Source organism: Colletotrichum costaricense (assembly GCF_030867565.1).
Source record: "Colletotrichum costaricense strain IMI 309622 chromosome Unknown Scaffold_11.1, whole genome shotgun sequence".
Classification (NCBI taxonomy): Eukaryota; Fungi; Ascomycota; class Sordariomycetes; order Glomerellales; family Glomerellaceae; genus Colletotrichum; species Colletotrichum costaricense.
Window position 1 is genome coordinate 622365 of NW_026848240.1, and position 20697 is coordinate 643061.

General features: G+C 54.3%; 7 protein-coding genes across 7 annotated transcripts; 4 read left to right on the forward strand and 3 right to left on the reverse strand.

Annotated features, from left to right (window-relative positions):
• Positions 1 to 190: 190 nt before the first annotated feature.
• Positions 191 to 2790, reverse strand: CCOS01_10570 (BRCA1 C Terminus domain-containing protein; the record flags this gene model as incomplete). Its single annotated transcript, XM_060458725.1, has 3 exons — positions 191 to 820; positions 868 to 2218; positions 2270 to 2790. The coding sequence occupies 3 exons, from the start codon at positions 2788 to 2790 to the stop codon at positions 191 to 193; spliced, it is 2502 nt and encodes an 833-aa protein (XP_060310527.1).
• Positions 2791 to 3453: 663 nt separating this feature from the next.
• CCOS01_10571 (GMC oxidoreductase) lies at positions 3454 to 5260 on the reverse strand (the record flags this gene model as incomplete). Its single annotated transcript, XM_060458726.1, has 2 exons — positions 3454 to 4986; positions 5054 to 5260. 2 exons carry the CDS (start codon positions 5258 to 5260, stop codon positions 3454 to 3456), a joined length of 1740 nt encoding a protein of 579 aa, XP_060310528.1.
• A 750-nt stretch (positions 5261 to 6010) lies between these two features.
• CCOS01_10572 (cytochrome P450) lies at positions 6011 to 7963 on the forward strand (the record flags this gene model as incomplete). The annotated part of the gene is made up of 5 exons (XM_060458727.1): positions 6011 to 6434; positions 6490 to 7205; positions 7273 to 7552; positions 7611 to 7712; positions 7779 to 7963. The coding sequence occupies 5 exons, from the start codon at positions 6011 to 6013 to the stop codon at positions 7961 to 7963; spliced, it is 1707 nt and encodes a 568-aa protein (XP_060310529.1).
• A 227-nt stretch (positions 7964 to 8190) lies between these two features.
• CCOS01_10573 (short chain dehydrogenase) lies at positions 8191 to 9651 on the reverse strand (the record flags this gene model as incomplete). Its single annotated transcript, XM_060458728.1, has 4 exons — positions 8191 to 8369; positions 8572 to 8857; positions 8991 to 9275; positions 9535 to 9651. 4 exons carry the CDS (start codon positions 9649 to 9651, stop codon positions 8191 to 8193), a joined length of 867 nt encoding a protein of 288 aa, XP_060310530.1.
• A 1958-nt stretch (positions 9652 to 11609) lies between these two features.
• Positions 11610 to 12877, forward strand: CCOS01_10574 (uncharacterized protein; the record flags this gene model as incomplete). Its single annotated transcript, XM_060458729.1, has 4 exons — positions 11610 to 11762; positions 11811 to 11903; positions 11975 to 12348; positions 12412 to 12877. The coding sequence occupies 4 exons, from the start codon at positions 11610 to 11612 to the stop codon at positions 12875 to 12877; spliced, it is 1086 nt and encodes a 361-aa protein (XP_060310531.1).
• Positions 12878 to 14829: 1952 nt separating this feature from the next.
• On the forward strand, positions 14830 to 15903 carry CCOS01_10575 (uncharacterized protein; the record flags this gene model as incomplete). Its single annotated transcript, XM_060458730.1, has 1 exon — positions 14830 to 15903. The coding sequence occupies one exon, from the start codon at positions 14830 to 14832 to the stop codon at positions 15901 to 15903; it is 1074 nt and encodes a 357-aa protein (XP_060310532.1).
• A 1899-nt stretch (positions 15904 to 17802) lies between these two features.
• On the forward strand, positions 17803 to 19704 carry CCOS01_10576 (FAD binding domain-containing protein; the record flags this gene model as incomplete). Its single annotated transcript, XM_060458731.1, has 3 exons — positions 17803 to 19003; positions 19067 to 19346; positions 19416 to 19704. 3 exons carry the CDS (start codon positions 17803 to 17805, stop codon positions 19702 to 19704), a joined length of 1770 nt encoding a protein of 589 aa, XP_060310533.1.
• Positions 19705 to 20697: the final 993 nt, after the last annotated feature.

The following is a 20697-nucleotide window of genomic DNA, read 5'->3' on the forward strand; positions in this document are numbered from 1 at the left end:
GTCTCCTTGTTTTGCGAATCTCTAACTAGACATACCACGTTGACACATTATTCCTCGAGCCGGGTCGTAAACAAACACCAAGTCCCAAGGTCTTCACCCGAAAGCAGCACAACTCCATGCCATCCCATGTATACATGTACAATCCAAAGTTACCAACTACCTTTAGCCATCAACCTGAGCGAAACGGACATCACAGGCTCTTTTGGAAAAAGTTCTTGGCGAGGTACTTCTCGTCAAAGGAGACTTGCTGCTTCATGGCGACATCCAACAGCCAGTCCGCTGCGACGATGCGTGGCTCCATATGGCCCTTGCGCGCCATCTCCTCAAACTTGGGCCAGAGGGACCGCTCGTCGGCACTATTGGAGCTGAGAAGATAGACAGGCTCTGGCGGCGCCCCTCCGTCCTCCTCTTCCGTCGTCGGCTTGATGGTCGTGCCGCTGCGCGCGCGATACAGCTTGAACATGGCTCCATTGGCCTCAGCGATAGCTTTGTAGCTTTCGGGTCCGTTGCAGATGTTGTTAGTACAGTACACGGGGACTGTCCACAACAGCTTCCCGAGATTCGCTCTCGCACGCGAGACTGCCGTCTCGAGCTTGACGCCAAACTTGGCTTCGTTCTCCTCGTCCTTTAGGAGGAAGTCGTCGGGGTCAGGAACCTCGCCTCTCTCGAGAGCCTCGTCGATGAAGTTGGACGATAGGACGGTAGGCCCTTTGGCCAGGGTTTTGAGGAACTTGACCGTCCGTACCATGTGGGGAGCGGCGAGATAGTCGCACGGCTTGTCGTCTTGTACTATCATGATTCCCATGTCGCGGAGTTTTCTCTGCGAACTGTTAGCACGGCAGAAAGAAAGGAATTCAAAAGACTTACCCTCTCTGTATCCTCCTTGGACTTGGCATTGACCCATCTCGTGAAGCCCGTCAGCACGATCCTCATCTCCACATCTGGACGTAATGATTTCCGCTTCTTGGAAGGCCTTGAATCTTCGTCCTCCTCATCCACTTCCATTGCCTGGGCTGGGCTTGATGTGCGACCCCGTTCTCTGTCGATTTGGTCTGCAGCACGCTTACCACCCCATGGGCCCTGCTTATCCTTGCTGCGCTTCTTCTCCTTCTCGTACAGCGCAATATCGGGGGCGATGCGCTGTAGGTTGGTCAAAGCCTTGCTTTTGGCGCTTCGGCCTCCAGTCGACATTTCCGAGGGGGTATCATTCTCCTTTCCGCGGCCGCCTTTCTTAGGGCGTATAGGCGTCATGAAGCTGTCGTCGATAGCCTCTTCACTCTTGTCCTCTTGTCTGCCAATCACAACCCCTTCGGCAGGCCCATGCAAGTACGAGTTCTCCTGAGCAGCTTCAAGGATCTTGCGCTTCCGTGTCGCTTGGGGCGACAAGCCCTCTCCACCACCCGGGTAGTACGTTTCTCGCAAGCAATACTCATCAAAGAAGGTCTGCCCGATTACCTCGCCCAGGTTCGTGCGAACGGGGAAATGAGAGTATTTGGGGACAGTAACCCTCTGCATCTCACACTTGGCGTAACTCTCTTCGATCCACAGGTGGTTGACCGTCTCGATGTTCCAATCCTTGGCCGCCTCATATTTCTCACTGCTGCTCCTTGCTGTGATGAGGTGTGTATTCTCGGCCTTCATCGTCTTGGTGTATGTGGCGCCGGTCGCCTTGATCAGATTTTCGAGGTATATGCGAGCGTCACCGCCGTAGTTGGAGAGACAGATTTTGAGACCTTCAAATCCGGGGATGCCATTTCTGGGAACCGGGTAGTGAAGTAGACGGCGGAGCGGAGACGTCCATTCATTATGCGTTATGAGGTGGTAAAGCCACGAGAGATTGCCAATGTCCTTCCCTGACTGAGCAGCCTTAATGTACTGTTCCCCGTCACGATACTGGCAAATAAAGTAGTCGCAATCGTCAACGTTGTCGACCACCTTGCCACCGCCATTGTTGATGAGTTGCTTCACAGCTTCCAGTGATCGTGGAGTAATGCTGAGATCCCATGAAAGCATGACATCCTTATCCCGAAATATCGTGGCTGGTTTTCTCGGGCCATCACTGAGATGGTTGGGGTTTGTTGAGGTCGCCCCGTTGAGCTGGTCGTATGTGGGAGCTTGCACTTCGCCTTGGTTCTCATCGTGGCTAAGGATTTCGGGATTGGGGAGCAGATAGGGGCCTTCGGGTATACGTTTGCCAAGCTTGAAGCAATCTTCGAACCTAGTGTATGTGTAAGAGGTGGCTCGAAGCATAAGGACTTTACAGACTTACCAGTGGGGCAATACAATCTTGCAATTGAGACCCTTCTCATTGGCGATGACACATTTAGGATCTTCCGTAGTCAGAGCGCAGATATGAGTGGTCTGTCGTGTCACATCGGCGCCTTCCATGCCGCCCATAGCCAGCGTAGCACCAATGATGGTCTCCTTGTCGATTTCAGGCAGACCAGCAGTTGTGAGGATGACCTTGGAAAAGAACATGCGCGGATCGGGAGAGTATGGCCGGACCTGTGCCTGCTTGTTCTTCTTGACTGATGCCTTAATCCAGTCGGTATTGACGACTGGGATCATAAAGGCCTGGGTCTCGGTGAACTGGGGAAAGTCGATGGTGTTGGAGATGATGTGAGAGACCGCTTCGAGTCTGAGAGAGCCATCGCGTCTTGGGTCGAGGACCGTGCCGCCACGACCTTCAACAATGCCGGCATACTCGCTGATTTCTTTGGGAGCTAGGTGGGCACTCGGCACAAAGGCGAAGGTACATTCTGCGAACAAGCCCTTTGCCTGTTCAGCCATGGTGGGCAATCGGGTGAGGCATGCAATTGAGAAGAGCTAAAGAGCTGGCGGGCGTCGGAGTCGATGTCAGGGCATACGCAGGACGATATCTTGAGGTTTGCTGTCGGAGTGTTGTTTGCGCAGAAAGACCGGTGTGGGTGTAGCCTGCAGGCAATTACGAAAGGTGAAGGCGATTTTGACGCGAAATTGTTAGCGACGCGGCCGGGTTGGAGGACGCGAGGTGAGCTCGCCGTCACGTGTAGCTTCCTGGCAAGGTACATTTGTTTGGGTGGTCCCGGTGGGTTCGAGGAAGTACCGGTACTTTATCCATTAAAAGCGCGATAGGAACGCGTTCAAGGGAAGCATCCGCCAACCAGCTGGCCATTTGCCGCAAGCCGCCCATCAATGTGTAGTGACATTCTTCCCAAAACAAACTACAACCTTAATGCGACTACGATGACATTTGACACTATGGACGATATTTCTGCAGCGAAGTCTGTTTATCAATCATGGCCTTTCGAAGTAACTGTTCAAAACTCAATTGCTGCGCTCACCACCTCATGATCCCTGCTTCCATCCCACTCAGGGATAGAACCCGATTTCACCGAAATTCTTCGTTGCTATGATACTTCCAACTTGAATGTACAACTCGAGGCCGTACACCCTATTCATTACAAATGGCGCCTATAGACTCGACTTGATCAAATCGGCAGCCCGCTCGGCGATGCCATAAACGGTTGCCTGAGGGTTGGCACGCACTGTAATGGGCACAATGGAAGCATCAGCCACCCGCAAGCCACGGATTCCATGCACCCGGAGCTTCTCATCTACCACTCCACCAAGCTCCCTAGGCATCATGGAGCAAGTACCCGTGAAGTGATGGGCGCCAACTGCTGTCTTACGCACAAACTCTTTGGCTTCCTCGAGGTCTGTCAAGGCGTTGACAGGGTTGCGCTTTCCGCTCGGCTTCAGTTGACTTCGGAGCGGCTCGCTTGCGGCGATCTTCTCCAGGAGCTGGACATGTCTGGCCAGAACCTCGACGTCGAATGGATGCGATAGGTACGCGGGGTCGATGGCGACCGCTGGTGATTCAAGAGACGCAGAAGTGATGTGACTTGACCCTCGCGACAGGGGATGAGCGAGGAGGAGCGCTATTGTAAAGTACTTTTCCTCGCCAGGCGGCGGCGCTGCCATAGTTCCGTCTCCGCTGAACAATGCGAATCCCGGCAACGACAGATAGTACCCCGACGGTTCCGAAGACGACGTCAGGACGGATCGCACGTATCCCTCGAGAGTCTTTGTGAACTCTGGCGTCGCGCTTGTTTTGGGGCCGCTCAACTTGTCAAGAAGTTGAGTGACATCCTCGCCAGCGGGCAGAGGAAGCTGTGCAGTCGCTACAGTGCCGCTTCTCGAGAACGGTCCAGTACCCTTACCATATGCCTCCATCGCAGCTCCGACAGCAGCCGGTTCCTGACGAATGATACCATCCATGGTGTCGAGCTCTGGAAGGGCCTCAAAGCTTGCGCCGACCATGACGTGGTTCTGCAGGTTTTCGCCGACATGCGGGTTGTCGAGAACGACCTCGATGCCGAATTTACGAAGAAGCTCCCCATTTCCAACACCGGAAAGCTCAAGAATCCGTGGCGAGTTGAGGGTGCCAGCAGTCAACACAACCTCCTTCTGTGCTGTTGCTGTTGTCGTCTCCCCATCCTTGGTGTATTGAACGCCATCGGCAACAATCTCGCCAGTCTCTAATCTGAAGACAATCTTCTCTACCAACGCTCCGGTCACAACCGTCAAGTTGGATCTAGACTTTGCCGACTGTAGATACGCGCTGCCGGCGTAACTCCTCTGCTTTGTCTCCGGGTCTATAGTGTCCGGTGTGAGACTGCTGCCGACTCCCTGCCCACTTAAGGGGTCACAAGAATCCGGGAAGCCTAGACTACGGATCGTATCTTGCCAGATTTTGGGCCAGAAAGACTCGACGTTGTCCGGCAGAGACAACTTCAGTGGCCCTGTGCCCTCACCAGAAGCGATGGAGTAGGCCTTCTTGGAGGCTTCGTTGAACGTAGGCCAGTCCCAGCTGGGGTTGCCCAAGCTGGCCCACGCCTCAACGTTGGACCGGGTGGTGATGGTAAAGGAGAGGCCATTGAGTGCACCTGAGCCGCCAAGGAGACGACCTTGAGGGACAGCAATCTCACGACCACCTAGGCCATCCTGCAAGCAATTCTCTATCAGTAAACCGGACTCCCAAAAAGCAGCTGCTGGTCTGAAAAACACTTACTTGGGGCACCGTTCGGAACTGCCAGTCAGACGGCGTCTTGACAAGACTGGGACCCAGTGCGGGAATATTGACTCGAGGGTCTGCCGTTTGGTCTTCGCCCGCTTCGAGCACTAGGACCTGGACATCTGGGATCTCGGACAGACGAGTGGCAACTACTAAGCCGGCGACGCCGCCACCCACAATGATAAAGTCGTATTTTGCAGCCATCTTGAGAGATGGTATGATGAGTAATGCGATACGAGTGATTCTGCAAAAGCAAAAGACTTCGTTGGAACTTCGGTCACTGTTAAATCATGGCAGGATTCCGAGCCCGAGACGTCTAAGATTGTGTAGGATTGCGGCAAAGCATTAGTCGCCGTAGCGCCGAGCGCTCATCCGGCATCTCCCCCGCGGGCGGCCGTATTGCACCAACATACGACACTGAGCCGGCCAACCGTTTCCGGTACCGTTCAAGCAGGTTCCACTGCAGGGTTGCATCCTTACGACTTTGTTTCTGCATCAGGGGTATGACAGTTTGGGACGCAGACCCTCTCACTTCCCTGGACCCCGGTCAACGACCGTCAAGGGACAACCCAGTCGGTATCCGGATATCAAGGTTATCGGGATGACCCATGATCACCGCGGCACGATATTCATCTATGTACCTTTGATCAACGAGTATGGCCTCTAGGATAGAATGGAAGACGTTACGACGCGTGCTGGATTACATCCCAGTTGTTGGACACTAGTCAGTTCCTGTGGCATGCTGTTACCCCTCAGGTAACTCACGACAGATTGTCGAGGGATGGACTGGACCCAGCCGCGGATGGCACTAGACATCACGTCAGGTTTCGATGACTGCTCGACTGGCGGATGTTTATCGATTCCGGGCTCAGGACGAGTTATCGGCGGTAGACTTCAAGAGAAGAGCGCCTCGAGCTTGATGGAAGTAACCAAGTGCAACACACAAACTTCATCATGAGTGTTCTTCTCGATTCAAGTTACCAGGCCGTCCTGGTCTATGTCCTCGGACTCTTTTGTGGCGTCGCCGTTCACTTCGGCATTTTCATTCACGGAGAATGGCATGTACAGGCTCCTCAGATTGCTCTGGGTCACTTCTGGCTGTTCTCTTGTTTCGCGGCTCTCAGCCGTTACTACAAGGGCTCAGTTGTTGGTGATCTATGTCACTCTCTCTTGATACTATCCGCTGGTTACCTGCCTGGACTTTTTACCAGTATCATCCTCTACAGATCCTACTTCCATCGTTTGTCAACTGCTGGCTTCAAAGGACCATGGTACGCCCGAGTCACCAAGCTGTGGCACGTCTGGGCCTGCAGAGGCTGCAAGAATCATCTGCTCTTGGAGAATTTACACGAGCAGTATGGCGACTTTGTGAGGACAGGTAAGTGGTCATCCGAAACAAACTTGTTTGAACCCTCTGTTGATAGACTAGCCAGGGCCCAGTGAAATCACTGTTTTCCACCCAGGAGTCTTCATGGCTGTAGATGGTCCCCGGTCTGAATGCATCAAGTCTGAGTGGTACGACATTCTGCACCCCGATCGTGCGCTTGTGACAACACGCATCAAGCCCATTCATGCTGCCAGACGGCGTGAATGGAACCGTGGATTCTCGGCACAAGGTATTTACCCCATAGATCTTCGGAATCATGAGCCTATCTCTAACAAGCCGTACCGCACAACAGCCCTTGTTCAACACGAGTCAAAGATTCTCAAGTATATTGAGCAGCTGGACGTCTGCATCGAGGCGGATGCCAAATCGCACGTTGCTTCGGAAGTGCGGAACCTGTTCTTTTGGTTCGGGTTCGATGTCATGGGAGACTTTGTCTTTAGCAAGTCGTTTGATATGCTGCACCAGCAGCAGTGGCACCACATTATCGTGCGGCTGCAGCGTGCTCTCTCGCTGCTCGGACCGTTCAGCCCTGCTCCATGGCTCATCCAGGTCGGCTTCAAGCTGGGACCGCGAATCAGCGTTCTCAAGGACTGGTTCGACATGGTCGCCTGGTGTGAGCAACAGATGCGTGTTAGACTTGATGAAGGAACTCCTAAGCCAGCCATTCCTGATCTCGCCTACTACTTGATGGAGCTGAACGACGGCCAGACTGAGCTCAAGGATCGTTTGCCATGGCTTTATGGCGACAGCTTGCTCGCAATTGTTGCTGGAAGGCAAGTCGATTTCTCCAATCTCGTGGGCGCTCACTTATTGACAAACATACAGCGAGCCGACGGCTGCTGCCTTGATTGGTATCTTCTGCGAGTTGGCTAAGCACCCTGAGCACGCCGAGAAGGTCTATGAAGAATTGAGAGACGTCGATGCTACCAACCTCAAGACTCTCACGAGCCTCTCGCACCTCAATGCTGTCATCAACGAAGGTCTCCGCTTGTACCCAGCCCTTCTCACCGGCGGGGCCAGGAAGACGACGGAGAACGGGGCCACGATCGGTGGGACATTCATCCCGCCCGACACGACAATCATTGCCCCGCGTCACGTTATATCCCGAAGTAAGTAAATTCATAGAGGGTTGCTTTCGTCAGTTCTCAGCTCACACATTATCTACAGGGGAGGACTGCTTCGAGCGCGCCAACGAGTTCATCCCTGAGCGATGGAGTACGCGGCCAGAGATGATCCGCAATGTTGCAGCTTTTGCGCCATTTGGAACAGGTATGGCGATCTTTGTCTTTTGTCTGCTATATGATAGCTTTTGGTCGACTAATCCGTCTCTTGCAGGTCACCACAGCTGTCTTGGCCGTTTCCTGGCCACCGACACTATGAGATTTGTTGTTGCCAGACTTGTGAAGAAGTACCATTTCCGCCTCGCACCAGGAGAGACGGGCAACCGAGTCTTTGACGACGTGAGGGATCAGTTCACCTCTAATCCGGGTCCCCTGTCGCTGTGTTTCGAGTTGAGGTGATTATACTATGTTTAGACAAATTAAGTATGTAGTCACTTAGAGTTTAGCCAAGGTAACCAAGAAGCAAATCGTATCATTTTTCATTTATTTCTACCCAGTGTTCAACAAATGTATCACCAATGCCGAGGCCCTATTATTCATACGTAAGAACATTGATATATTGGACTATCTCTGGGCGAACATGGTGAGCAACCCATGAGGTTGCTATCGTCTATTCCGGAGCTATCTCAAGCAAGGCTAGTGTATGGCCATCCATTGATACCGCTGGTCAGCAGCTGACCAGATTGGATCGCGCCGGTACCCTTTTTGAGCTCTTCGACGTCCCAGTTGGCCCAAACAGTACGACCATTGAGGAACGCCGCCTCGGGACTTGCTAGCCACACCGTGAAGTGGGCAGGGAGTTGGACTGCAAGCCAGCGCGCGGGATGTCAGCACCTTGTTCGGCCCGCTAGAGCTGCAACGGGAAGGAGAAGCAGGGTTGTTATGAAGGGGGATGGAGAGGAAGCGAGTGGAGGGGAGTGTCGGGACGGAGAGGGAAATCTGGGCAGATGGGTGGACAGGGGAGGGAAGGGTCGTAGCCTAGTATGAAAAAGACAATGGAACTGCACCTTTATCCATGGGGAGAGCTTCGGCCTTGGCGCCACTCTTGGTGAAGATGTCGGTCTCGACCATGCCCGGGTGAAGGGTTACCGCGAAGATGTTCGGGTTTTCCGCCGCTAGGAACTCGATGATTTTCGTTTGAGCTAGCTTGGACGCCATGTAGGCGGACAGACCAGGCAAGGCGACTGCCGGCAACGCCGTTGTGCCGGTAGTAAGTGCGACGATGGACGCATGCGAAGGGTTCGCCGTGGGGAGGAACACCTTGCTGACGAGGTATGTTCCTTTGGTGTTTGTCTGTCAGGTCGGTGTAAGTGCTCGGGCCCTCTCATTCACTTTCACTCCCTGTCTCTCTATCTCTTTCTCGCTACCGACTTGTGTGGAGAGAGAGAGACAGAAAATTATCGTCGTTAAGGGTAGTCTGATTTACCTCAAAACTCTGCCACCAGTCATCGGTAGCCGACCCTGCGACGGGCGACGGGCTGGACACATAGCCAGAGGCCAAAACAAGAATATCCCACTTGCCGATCGCGGCTGCCACCTTGATCAACGTCTGTTCGTCAGTAATGTCCACGGCGTGAACATCACTCTGCACAGACGACGGCAAGGAGGCGGCCGTCTCGGCTATGGCGGCCTCTGTGCGGCCCAGGAGACTGACTCGAGCGGCCCCGGCAGCAGCAAAGGCCAGGGCGGTCTCTCGGCCGATTCCACTACCCTATCAAGAGAAGGACACAGCGTCAACAGAGAGGTTCCTAGGTAAGTAAGGTACCCGTACAGATATATTGCGGACACAGAACTGGCGCGATATAGAGTTGTGACGGGGGAGGGCCAAAAGCTCCGATCTTTTTGGATCATGGCCAGGCATATTCGGAGGCGAGAGGTCATCACAGAGGGGCCGTGGACGGGGGGCTGGGCGAGGGTCGATATTCACAACCAGGGGAAAGGGAGAGAAAATTGGATATCGTAGAACTTACCGCGCCTGCCACGATGATCGTCTTCCCCGCCGCGCTGAGCTCCGGGCGGGAGGGCGAGATAGCCTCGTAGGTGTCGTTGCGCCATGTCGGCGTGACGGAGGGCAGAGGGGGTTGCATCTTGACTCCTTTGAGCGATATTGGATTGGGATACCGAGAAGAAGGAGAAACGGTCGAGCCGAGAACGGGAGTATGTAGCGTCAGCCTTGGAAGTGGCGAGATACAAGATTTCAGCGAAGCCAGAGAGCGATGCTGGATGTATGGATAGATTGAGTGAAGCGTGGGGTAGGTAACGGGAATGCCAGAAACAGTCTCGAGCTATCGCGAGCTAGGCCCTGTCTTTTTATCCCCCCCTCTCTCCCTCATTGAGCTGAGCTAAGACTCAAACGTTCGGGATTTTGTTTACAAACTCCGTGATATGCAGCGTTGCGGCGCAGCTCGCACCGTTGAAGACGCCATGGCTCTGACTAACCGGTTGGTTGGTTGGACGGCGATGTTGCCTGCTCATCTTCTCATGAAGGATGCAGATAGCTGACCGGTAGACAAGCTATTCAGTAAGAACGAGCATTCCCCACCGGCAACTCGGGGACTTTGGTGAAACCTGAGATTGAGCAACAAACTGACACCTGTGCCTTGCATAATCACCGGAAGCGGGATAAACGTAAGCCTCGTTGCAACATCACCATGACCGTCAAGGTAAGGCAACGTATGCACTCTTTCCCCCTAGTAGAAGGTGCAGACTGCCAGACAACCCCCGTGGTGGGAAGCATTGCATCCAAACGGGTTAACAAATGCGCGGCGCAGCGGTAGGTGGCAGGTGCTGCTTTGCTGAAGACAGTCTTTGTCTTTCACATGGTTGCTTTTGTGGTTTCTGTGGGACTCGGTCTGCTATGTATGGCCCGTTGACAAGGGTCTGTGAAAGTTTGATATATCAACTTGCAGAAACTCCACTTTGAAACTCCCCCCACACCTCGAGACTCTTGAATAGACTGGGGAACGGTTGAACCCCTGCAATGTAAATGGTAGAGCGGGGAGGCCAAGTCTTCTCAGAGTCCCATCATACCATGGGGAGGGGGGACCCTCGTTAGACCGGACAAGACTTTGGGACTGGTAAGTTGTAACTTGGCAAACCCTTGAGGGTTAATGAGGCTGTGGAGTTTCTCTATCACGTACATGACGAGTTCCCGATCACATCTGAGAAGAGGACAGTCATGTGGGAAGAGCATGGTTCCCTATCGATATTACCCACACGTGCAGCAACACCAGGCGGGTGGTTGGTCCTAAAAGACGACGACTGCCACGAACCATTGTCTATTACTATTCAACTATCGCTGCTTGCAAGCCTGCACAGTGACCAGAAAGTGGTAAGTGTTAGAGTGTGAGTGGGGAGGAATGGGATGAAAGAATGCAGTGTCATGCAAGCGCGGAAGTTCAGAGCACTCCTACTGAATCATGTCATCCCATCTTGTCTCCCTCCGATCAGATGAGCAGAAGCCTCGCCAGGCAGGCTTACCTACTGGGTTACGTGCAGGAGGAGGAGACGAAGAGGAAGGAAAACATGGTTAGGCAAAGTAGTGCAAAGTACATTCTGTCATACTTGCATGGCCATCTCTCACTCTCATTCTCAAACTAGTATCAAAGTGGCCGGCAGACACACCAATAAGCTGGGAACTACCGCAGAGTAGGGTGACATCGACTTGTGTCTCATCGTCTAGCTCACCCTTTCGTCCACTTCTTTTTTGGGGATTCCTGGCCGTGATTGATAGACGCGGGAACCACGTTTCGTCTTTGTGGGATGAGAGTAAAAGAGAGTGTGTGTGAGAGGAAGGAGAGGCAAGGCAGGGTGGCGGCATGGCACCCGGCGGCTTCTCGATGCGATGAGCGTCGTTCCCGCACCCCCCATAAGAGATGAAGGCATCCCCCGCGCGTGCTGTGCCGCGAGGGCGGATGTCTATCGGGCTGGTATCCGGAAACTCTCTCTCATTGCTTGTTGGCATTTGAAGCTAAGGCAGTAAACCAAACTGACTGGGCCCAATTGCATTACACACTTTGAAGAGCAGAAACACATTTCGCCCATTATGCCTGGTGCCGGCTCCAGAGGCATTAGCCTCTTAGTTTGGATTGTTGTCTTCACCGTTGTCGATGCTTCGTTTTTATGTCTGCGAGCTTGGTCAGCGAGGGTGATGAGGAGATCATTCTATTGGGATGACGGGATGATCATCTTCGCCTTTGTAAGTCCATCACTCCTACCTTCTTTGATACAGGACTGACCATGGCAGGCCAACATTGTTGCGCTAGAGGGTGTTGTCATTTGGGCTATTTACAATGGCTTGGGCAAACACACCAATGAGTTGACTCTGGATGAGTATGCTGTTCAGTTCAAGGCAAGTTAGACATCTCATCCCATCTACTTGAACCATCTCTAACACTTGCTTTCTTACAGCTCATCCTCGCCAGTGGTGTCACATGGCTTCTGGGAACCGTCTTCATCAAGATGGCCATCTTGTGGCTGTACACTAGAATATTTTCCACGGCAAAGTTCAAGCGCTGGTCGCATATTCTCATGGGCGTGACGGGAGCCTACGGTGTCGCGTTCCTTATCCTCTTCATGAGTAGATGCTCGCCCATGTCTCAGCAGTGGGCGCCGGTCGAAGGTGGTCACTGCCGCGATATCACTGTCGACCAGCTCGTCTCGGTGACCATCAACATCGTCGTCGACATCGCCATGACCGCACTGCCGATGCCGGCGCTCTGGGGTCTTCAGATGCCCCTTAGGAACAAGATCGCCGTCAGCGCCATGTTTGGCATGGGTTTTGCGTAAGTTGTCTCCTTCTCTTCTCTCTACATAGCCCTAGGCAGTAGCTAACTTTTATATGCCAGAACTATCGCAATCATGATTTGGCGTCTAGTCAACACGGTCACCACCATCGGTGACCTCGACTTTGTCTACAACCTGCACGACATTGGCCTCGTCAGTCTCCTCGAGCTCTGGATCGGGATCATCATCGCATGTCTGCCGACCCTGGGTCCTCTCTTCAAGACCTATGTCAAGCCGGCCGTCTCCAAATTCGGCTCCAAGCTGACGAACCCGTCAACGGACAAGGGCGGCCAGATCAACCTCAAGGACTTGACGAGCAGCAGCGGCGGCCACAGCATCCGCCACCCCCGTCGAACGTATGACAAGCTTGGCGACAATACCTCCGTTGTGGACCTCGAGCGCGCCGAGCTGACGACAAAGTGTCAGTTCTCGCCAGGAGCCGAGGCTCCCAGAGGTAGCAGGCCCGTCATCTATGTTCATCAGGACATTGCGTCGCAGGAGACTTGGAAGCGAGGGGCGCAGGCTTGAATTCGGAGACTAGGATCGGGGGTTAGGGAAGAAACCGGGGAGTTACGGCCGATGGATGAAATTTATTCGAGATATGAGATATGTACACTTCTTGACGTACCATTTTACTTTGTAACTATATATTGTTTCTTTGTGTCTTCACTTATCAAAATATTTTCTCATTAATCACTAAGGGAAACATTCGAACATTCGCATTACATCTTGCAGTCAAGCAGCTTCGAGAGTGTCTCATACATAGTGTTTGCACCTGCAGACATCGTACACACTCTGGAGAGACTTCCGGGAGATTTTCCAATAAATCAGGGCTTTACAATTACTTGCAGCCAGACCTCCCTGGGTGTCCGTGTCGATCATTCCTTCTCGGAAAGCGGCACGCCTGACTCTTACTCGCCCAGCAACGCCCAGACAGCGTTCCTGACCAGAGACATGGGAATCCCGGGAACCCACGAGAAGGGTAGAGTTGGGAGTTGGGACGACAACAACATCGACCCAGCTCCACGGCGAGGGGAGGGGAATGGGGGACAGCCTGTATCAGACTATCTGCCATACGCCGAGCCCCAGCCCGCCGGAAGTGGGCAGCCAAGTTCATCAAAGGACGAAGGACAAGACCAAGACCAAGACCCTCTTCGTGTTCAGTGACTGGTTACTGGTTCCAGCAAGGAAGAAGCTTTTGGTTCTCACGCCTTTTAGAGTTACACGCGTGGGGACAAACTGGAGTCAGGTCGGATAAGGTAACGGGAACTCACAGACGAGGTTCGCGAGCCTTTTTTCTTCAGATTTTACATCCGAGCACCTTGCGAGAACGACTGGACCCAAGTAAGGGTAGAACGTATCCACATAAAAGTGTACCTGCCTCTTTAATATAACGTTAAACTCTCATTCGCTGCGTGGTCAACACACCGTACACACGTGAGGTTTCGTGAGACCTGGAATATGGGTCGAGATGCAATCAACTTGCACTCTTTTCACTGTTTTCACTACGACATCAACGTAGCACCACCGCTTCCCGATCTCTTATGGATCACAAGAGTCTGGATCGAAACTCGTGTGTCACTAAATGTATCCATAGCTCAATATCCAGAGTCCGCGTACCGGTGGAGAGTGGAACTCAAGGGCATCAACCAGGAATTGGCATCTGTTAGACTTTCACGATGCAGCTTCGTCTTCTTCCGGTTACCAGTTTTCTTGATCCCCAGTCCAGCGGGAATGCTACGACTCTTAAACGGAAACCGCTTCAGGGAACGTTTCCTTGAGGGATCCCTTGCTTTTCACCACGATTTCTGGTTCAAACTCTGGCCTCTGGTTGGTTCCGCGACCTCTTCCGCGACTTCGTCTGCGATCCGCGAGTGACTGTGTGATTCAATATCGCGCGAGGTATATCGCTCAGCCGGAGTCGGGTATGATCGTTCAGGGGTCACTACATATTGCATATGTATTGCCTGCCGTTCAAGTCACAGCCGTGTAGTGTATCGTCTCTCCGCAAGATCCCTCCAAAGTCCCATCTTCAAGGCTTCCGAGACTATGGGGTCTTGAACATGCGTCCTTGAAATGACCGGGGCCAGCTTCCAAGTACCGACTAACAATTTTGACATTCGTCGATAGAGGCAAATATCCAGACTGGAAGTTGGGGGCATCCGGCATGTGTTGCCAAAGGTGGATGAATCTGAATCATGAGAGCGGTGAATGGGTTTCGCCACGAGGCCTCTCTATCCCGAGGCCGACGATGTTGTTGATCATGTCGACGCTCGGCGGGCCTTTATCAATGGGCCGTGATCGCCCCCTTTTTTGATATCAGGAGATGCCAAAGAGGGTCTCTCTATGTCTCTCGTGCTTCAAACCGCAGGTGTCAAACCAAGCTGTCGGATCTCAACTTTACAGCATATTCTTCATCTCCTTTCTTGCTAGAAGCCAAGTTCGTTAGCAGACCGCAGGACGGGGCCCATCATATCATCATGCAGCGTTCAGGCAGCCTCGGGGAAAATTGTCCCCTCACGCTCAAACACGCCTCGTTTGAAGACGAGATCGCGTCGAGCAGCACAAAATCCTCTTCCTCCTGTTCCTCCTCCACTTTCACCGAGGTCCTTCGCATACCTCGTCTGATCTGGGACTTTACCGAGAGCAACTTTGCCACATTCGTCGTACCCAACACGGCCTTTGGCCTCCTGGGCGGGCTCACCGGCGCGCCCCTGACCTCGGGCCACGCAGCCACGCTCTCCATCGTCCAGCGCTTCCCTCTGGTGGTGGCCTTCAACTGGTACAGCGTGCTCATCTTCGACCTGGCCAACCAGAGGGGGCCCGAATCCGTGGCCGAGGACCTCGCGAACAAGCCTTGGCGTCCCATACCGGCGGGCAAGGTGACGCCCGAGCAGACTCGAAAGGCCATGCTCGTGGCCATACCCGCCGTGCTAGCCCTGAACTACGTGCTGGACGTCTGGAAGGAGGGCGTCTTCATCCTGATCCTCACGTGGCTGTACAATGACCTCCGCGGGGGCGACGAGCTCGTCCGGGACGCCATCATCGCCGTCGCCTACTTCCTCTTCAACACGGCCTCCCTCAAGATTGCCATCAGCGGCGGGGCAGTAGCAGAAGCAGCAGCAGGGGCAGCAGACGACGTACGCGTACCCATCACCATCACCCACGACGGGTACGTGTGGGCGGGCATCATCAGCGCGGCCATCCTGACGACGATGCAGGTGCAGGACCTCAAAGACCAGGCGGGCGACCGCGGACGGGGCCGCGCGACGGTGCCCCTATTCTTTGGCGACAGGGTCTCGAGGACGTCGCTCGCGGTGCTGGTCCCCTTCTGGTCGTGCGTGTGCGTCTACGTCTGGCACATCCGGTCGTCGTGGGCGGTGCTGCTGCCCACGTTGTCGGGAGCCATGGTCGTCGCGGCGGTGCTGCGGACGCGGACCCCGGAAACGGACGCCAGAGCGTGGAAGCTGTGGTGCCTGTGGACGGTCTGTCTGTATTCCCTGCCCCTCGTCGGTGACGGTTTCGTGTCGTTGGCGTTGCAGCACGTGGAATGAAGGGGGGCGTGGAGGAAGAGAGATATTACCTGCAGTTTACGGAGTGCGGATTCAGGTACGGAGTAACACAGAGCGAATTGTCATTATTGTGTATGCAGAGTTTCCGTTTGAAGGAGTTGGTTGTTGGAACTTGAGAATCCTTGGAGGCTGTACGAGTCATTCGGAAGATAAGTGACAAGCGTACGGGGTCTTCATAGAGCACCGCTTCGGCTAAGAGTCGGCAGATGGACTTGGAAAGAGATGCTGCGATCTAGTATCCTTGAACCCTTGATGTGCGTGATTCTTTTTGAAGTTGGACAAGGGTCACGAGTCAAGCGCTGGCAGGGAGCGGGCCGCGGGGGGCCAGGATTGCAAGCGCGGCGCCAGGGGCGTTACTTGACTTTTGCGTGTGTTTTGTAAGTAGGCTAGTACGGATAGATGAACCGTCGTAGCTCTAAACGTATCCGTACATAGTAAACGGTGGTTAAAGACGCCGTGTAGAGTGGGAAATTGACTCGTCGAAACTCCAAAGCGACTAGGGAAACCGCGCAGCGGGAGGATCACTTGGCTGCCTCCCTTCCCCCTCCTTCGTTCCTAGTGTCGTTAGCAACTAGTCGATGATCGTGGATAGTTGTCTTTTGACTCAAGTGATTACGGAGTAGTTGGGTTCGACCTCGTCAACTTCCCAGGTAACAAGGTACTTGAGAAGGGTGTTGTTGCACGAGGTTGTCTTCGGCCGGACCATTGGTTTCCGTCCGGGCTCGGGTGGCGTCCGTCGACCCGGAGCACCCGGGGTACACCCTCCACGGTGCCTCCACGGTCCCATCGCTGCGCAGTGCCCACCTTTACAGGTCCTTGTAAGTTGTAACCGCACACGTAGGATGAACGGTTGACACTTGACAGGCATTAGTCCCAGTACCGCCCTCATGGTTGCGGGCGGCCGACCTCTTCAGTCTGCAGTCTGCTGAATGTAGTTTGCTGTGCAGGAACGGACAGGACGTCGTTCGTTTCCACGGGAAATCTCCCCTGCAGAGTCCCCCAGATATGCACGGCTGTTAGTCAGTTTAGTGCGGCTTTCTCAACTTCTTGCTGCCAAACCTCAGACGGGCCATGGATGACGACGGCTCATCCTTGCTTGCCAGCAACCGTTCGTGTCAGGGACAACCCCTAGATGAGAATACCGGCGATACTACCTGCCTATATTAGCTTTACATGAGTTGTGCTTGCAATCGTCGAAACCGTCTCGCCAAGTTCCAACAAGCGCGTGATTAGTCTCCGCAACTCGAGACGGCGAATGGAGTTTACCTGTAGGCGTTGGCCTTTCCGGAAGGTTGACATTGAGGTATATTCCTATTCCCCCTCATCTTTCGGAGCCATCCATCGAATCGAACTCGCGACCTCTTGGCCCCGGCCGGCCCCTTGAGGCTTCGAAGGAGGGACACGCGGCAGCCCGTCCCCATCTTGTCCCATTCCGTCCAACCTTTCCACCGATTCTCATAGCTCTCCCGGCCCTTCTCAAGGTCTCGCAGGGTGAAGAGTCAGGCACATGCTTGGTTCACCGTTCGGGGGCCCTATCTTCTCAATAGCTTAAAAGTTTCCTTCCCACAACTGCTCGCGTGGGCGGCTAGTATTCGTGGGCCATCGTAGTCAATATTGGCATGGGTGGTAATCAAACTATCGTCAGCTTCCTGGCTGTAACCGGTAGTCTCATTTCGTGTTGTTGATGCCTCTTGGTTCCGTCGTTCGTGACCTGCCTGATAAATATGTAGCATCGAAGCGCTGGTGTTGCATCGTGAGAGAGGTCTCTTTCTCTCCTCACCTCCAACCTCCAGTCGTTCTTTCTCACCCTCCCTCCCTACCTCCCTCTCCTCTCACTTTGTGTGACAGCAAGTGATTGTGACCCCCTCACTTTTTTTCAAAATGGTGTCGCTCCTCAGCTTGCTCACCCTCGCGCCCGCGGCGGTCTCGGCCTTCTCCATCGGCCGGGCAGGACCGGGCACCGGCATCCGACCGGGAGGCCCGTTCTTCGGCGGCCACGACATCGCACAGAGAGCCACGGACTGCCGCTGCTTCCCCGGCGAAGAATGCTGGCCGACGGCGGCCGAGTGGTCGGCCTTCAACACTACAGTCGGCGGCCGCCTCATCGCCACGATCCCCATCGGCGCCGTCTGCCACGACAGCACCTTTGGCGCCTACGACGAGGCCAAGTGCACAGCCCTGCAGAACAGCTGGTCCGCCTCCGAGACGCACATCCAGACCTCGTCGTCCGTCATGGCCGCCTTCTTTGCCAACCAGAGCTGCGACCCGTTCCTCGCCAAGACGGACCGCTGCGTCATCGGCACCTACGTCCAGTACGCCGTCAAGGCCGCCAGCGCCGACGACTACGCAAAGACGATCCGCTTCGCGCAGGACTACAACATCCGCCTCGTCATCCGCAACACGGGCCACGACTACCTCGGCAAGTCCACCGGTGCCGGCGCCCTCGCGCTCTGGACGCACCACCTCAAGGACATTAGCGTGCTCGACTACAAGTCCACGGCGTACACGGGCAAGGCGCTCAAGCTCGGCGCCGGGGTCCAGGCCGGCGAGGCCCAGTCCGCTGCGCACGCCCAGGGACTCGTAGTCGTGGGCGGTAACAGCCCTACCGTCGGCATAGCGGGAGGCTACACGCAGGGCGGCGGCCACGGGCCCCTCGTCTCAAAGTACGGACTCGCGGCCGACCAGGTGCTTGAGTGGGAGGTCGTCACCTCCGGCGGCAAGACACTCATCGCGACTCCGACCTCCAACTCGGACCTTTACTGGGCGCTTTCCGGTGGCGGTGGCGGCGTCTACGCTGCCGTCTTGTCCATGACCGTCAAGGCCTACGCCGACACCATTGTCTCGTCGGCCAACTTGACTTTCACCAACTCTGGCGTCACGGACGATGTGTTTTACGGCGCGGTGACGACCTACCTCAAGACCCTCCCTGACATTGTCGACGCCGGTGCCGTCAGCATCTGGCTCCTCGCCTCGGGTGTATTCCAGATGCAGCCTACGACTCTGCCCAACAAGACTAAGGAGGAGCTCCAGGTTCTGCTGCAGCCTACTCTCGACGCTCTCGATACTGCCGGTATCACCTATGGTAAGTTAGAGTCCTGAGCCAGAATTTGGAAGGAAGACAGAAGGATAATAACACATGCCGCAGACTTCAACATTGGCCAGTACACCAACTTCCTCGACAGCTACAACGACATGAACCCGGAGCCCGCTGTGACCGAGTTCAACATCGGCGGCCGTCTCATGCCCCGCACCCTCGTCGCCGACGACGCCTCCGCGGCCAGCCTCATGACCGCGCTCAGAAGCATCCTGGACAACGGCGGCATCATCTCGGGTCTCACCATCAACGTCGCCCGCGCCGCCAACGCCGTCGCCAACTCTGTCAACCCGGCCTGGCGCACCGCCCTCTTCTCCGCCGTCGTCGGAACGTGAGTCTTGTCTCCCTCTGCTCTCTCACACTTGTGAACAGCGTAGTATTAACACATTTCATGATAAAGTGCCTACAGCCGCACCGACTTCTCGACCCTCGTCTCGGGCCAGACCACGGTCACGGACACGCTCATCCCTGCCCTCAAGGCGCTGACGCCCGGCGGCGGCGCGTACCTCAACGAGGCGGACCGCAACGAGGTCGACTTCCAGTCCACGTTCTACGGCAGCGCAAACTACGCCAAGCTCAAGGCAATCAAGAAGCTCTACGACCCTTGCAGCACGTTTTACGCTCTGACGGGTGTCGGCAGCGATGATTGGGAGGTGCAGGGCGACGGCCGCCTCTGCAAGGCTGCGTGAGTTGTGAGCAAATAAAGGATGAAGATGATGAGTAGAAGAAAAGGAGGCACTCGCATTTACTTTTTTTTTTTTTTTTTGAATTATCGCGTTTTCGTAATTTTAATATCAATATGAGTTCGTTCAGTGCCTCAAAAATGGAGTTCCTGGAATGGCTTTCTTGTTGATGAAGTGAGATGGATGTGAAGTGAGCGAGTTGCAGTGAAGTGAGACGTTTCAACCATGTTGATCATTCTCCAGCTAATCGTCGACCAATCAGGCGTGAGAAGTATGACGGATTGAGCAATACATTTTGCAGAGCAATCAAACCAATCATATCTTCTCTAGCTCCTCACGTCGTTTGATCAGCAATATCTCGCTTATGACACCTAACTGAGGGAACAATCAGTTGATTGAGTTGATTGAGTTGATTGAGTTGATGGAGTTGATGGAGTTGATGGAGTTGATGGAGTTGATGGAGTTGAAGGAGTTGATGGACCTTGTTTAAGGTATAGTGGGAATGGCAAGGCGGTAAGAAAGCTCATGTGTCACACCCTCTAGATAAGCACCGTATGTAAGGTAATCGAAATCGTAAGTCCTTGAATAGAGCAAGGCTTTGAGTTGCAATCTATCCTGTTTCCCATTGCAATAGATTCCATCTTGGTCTCTAAGACGAGGCAAAGTCAAAAGGTCGCTGCAAGCAACTAACTAGGTAGCAAAACCCCTTAGTGCCTGGTCTTCATCACACGTCTGCCCTTTTCAGGCTCTACCTGCCGCATTGCGAGTGTTACTCATGAATACTTCCTAGGCCCGAGACACGACCGCCAACCAGGAGGTATTGAAGGACGACTTCAAGATGCCCCGACATTCCTAACATGTATTGCGAACACCTTCAACAATCCATCGATATCACTGTCACTAGTGACACCCGTCAGTTCAACGTCCCTCGCGCGTGCACTTAGCACGCCGAGGCAGCTTGTGGAAAGGCCACTTCCGGTGCCCGCTGTGCTCGCTTTT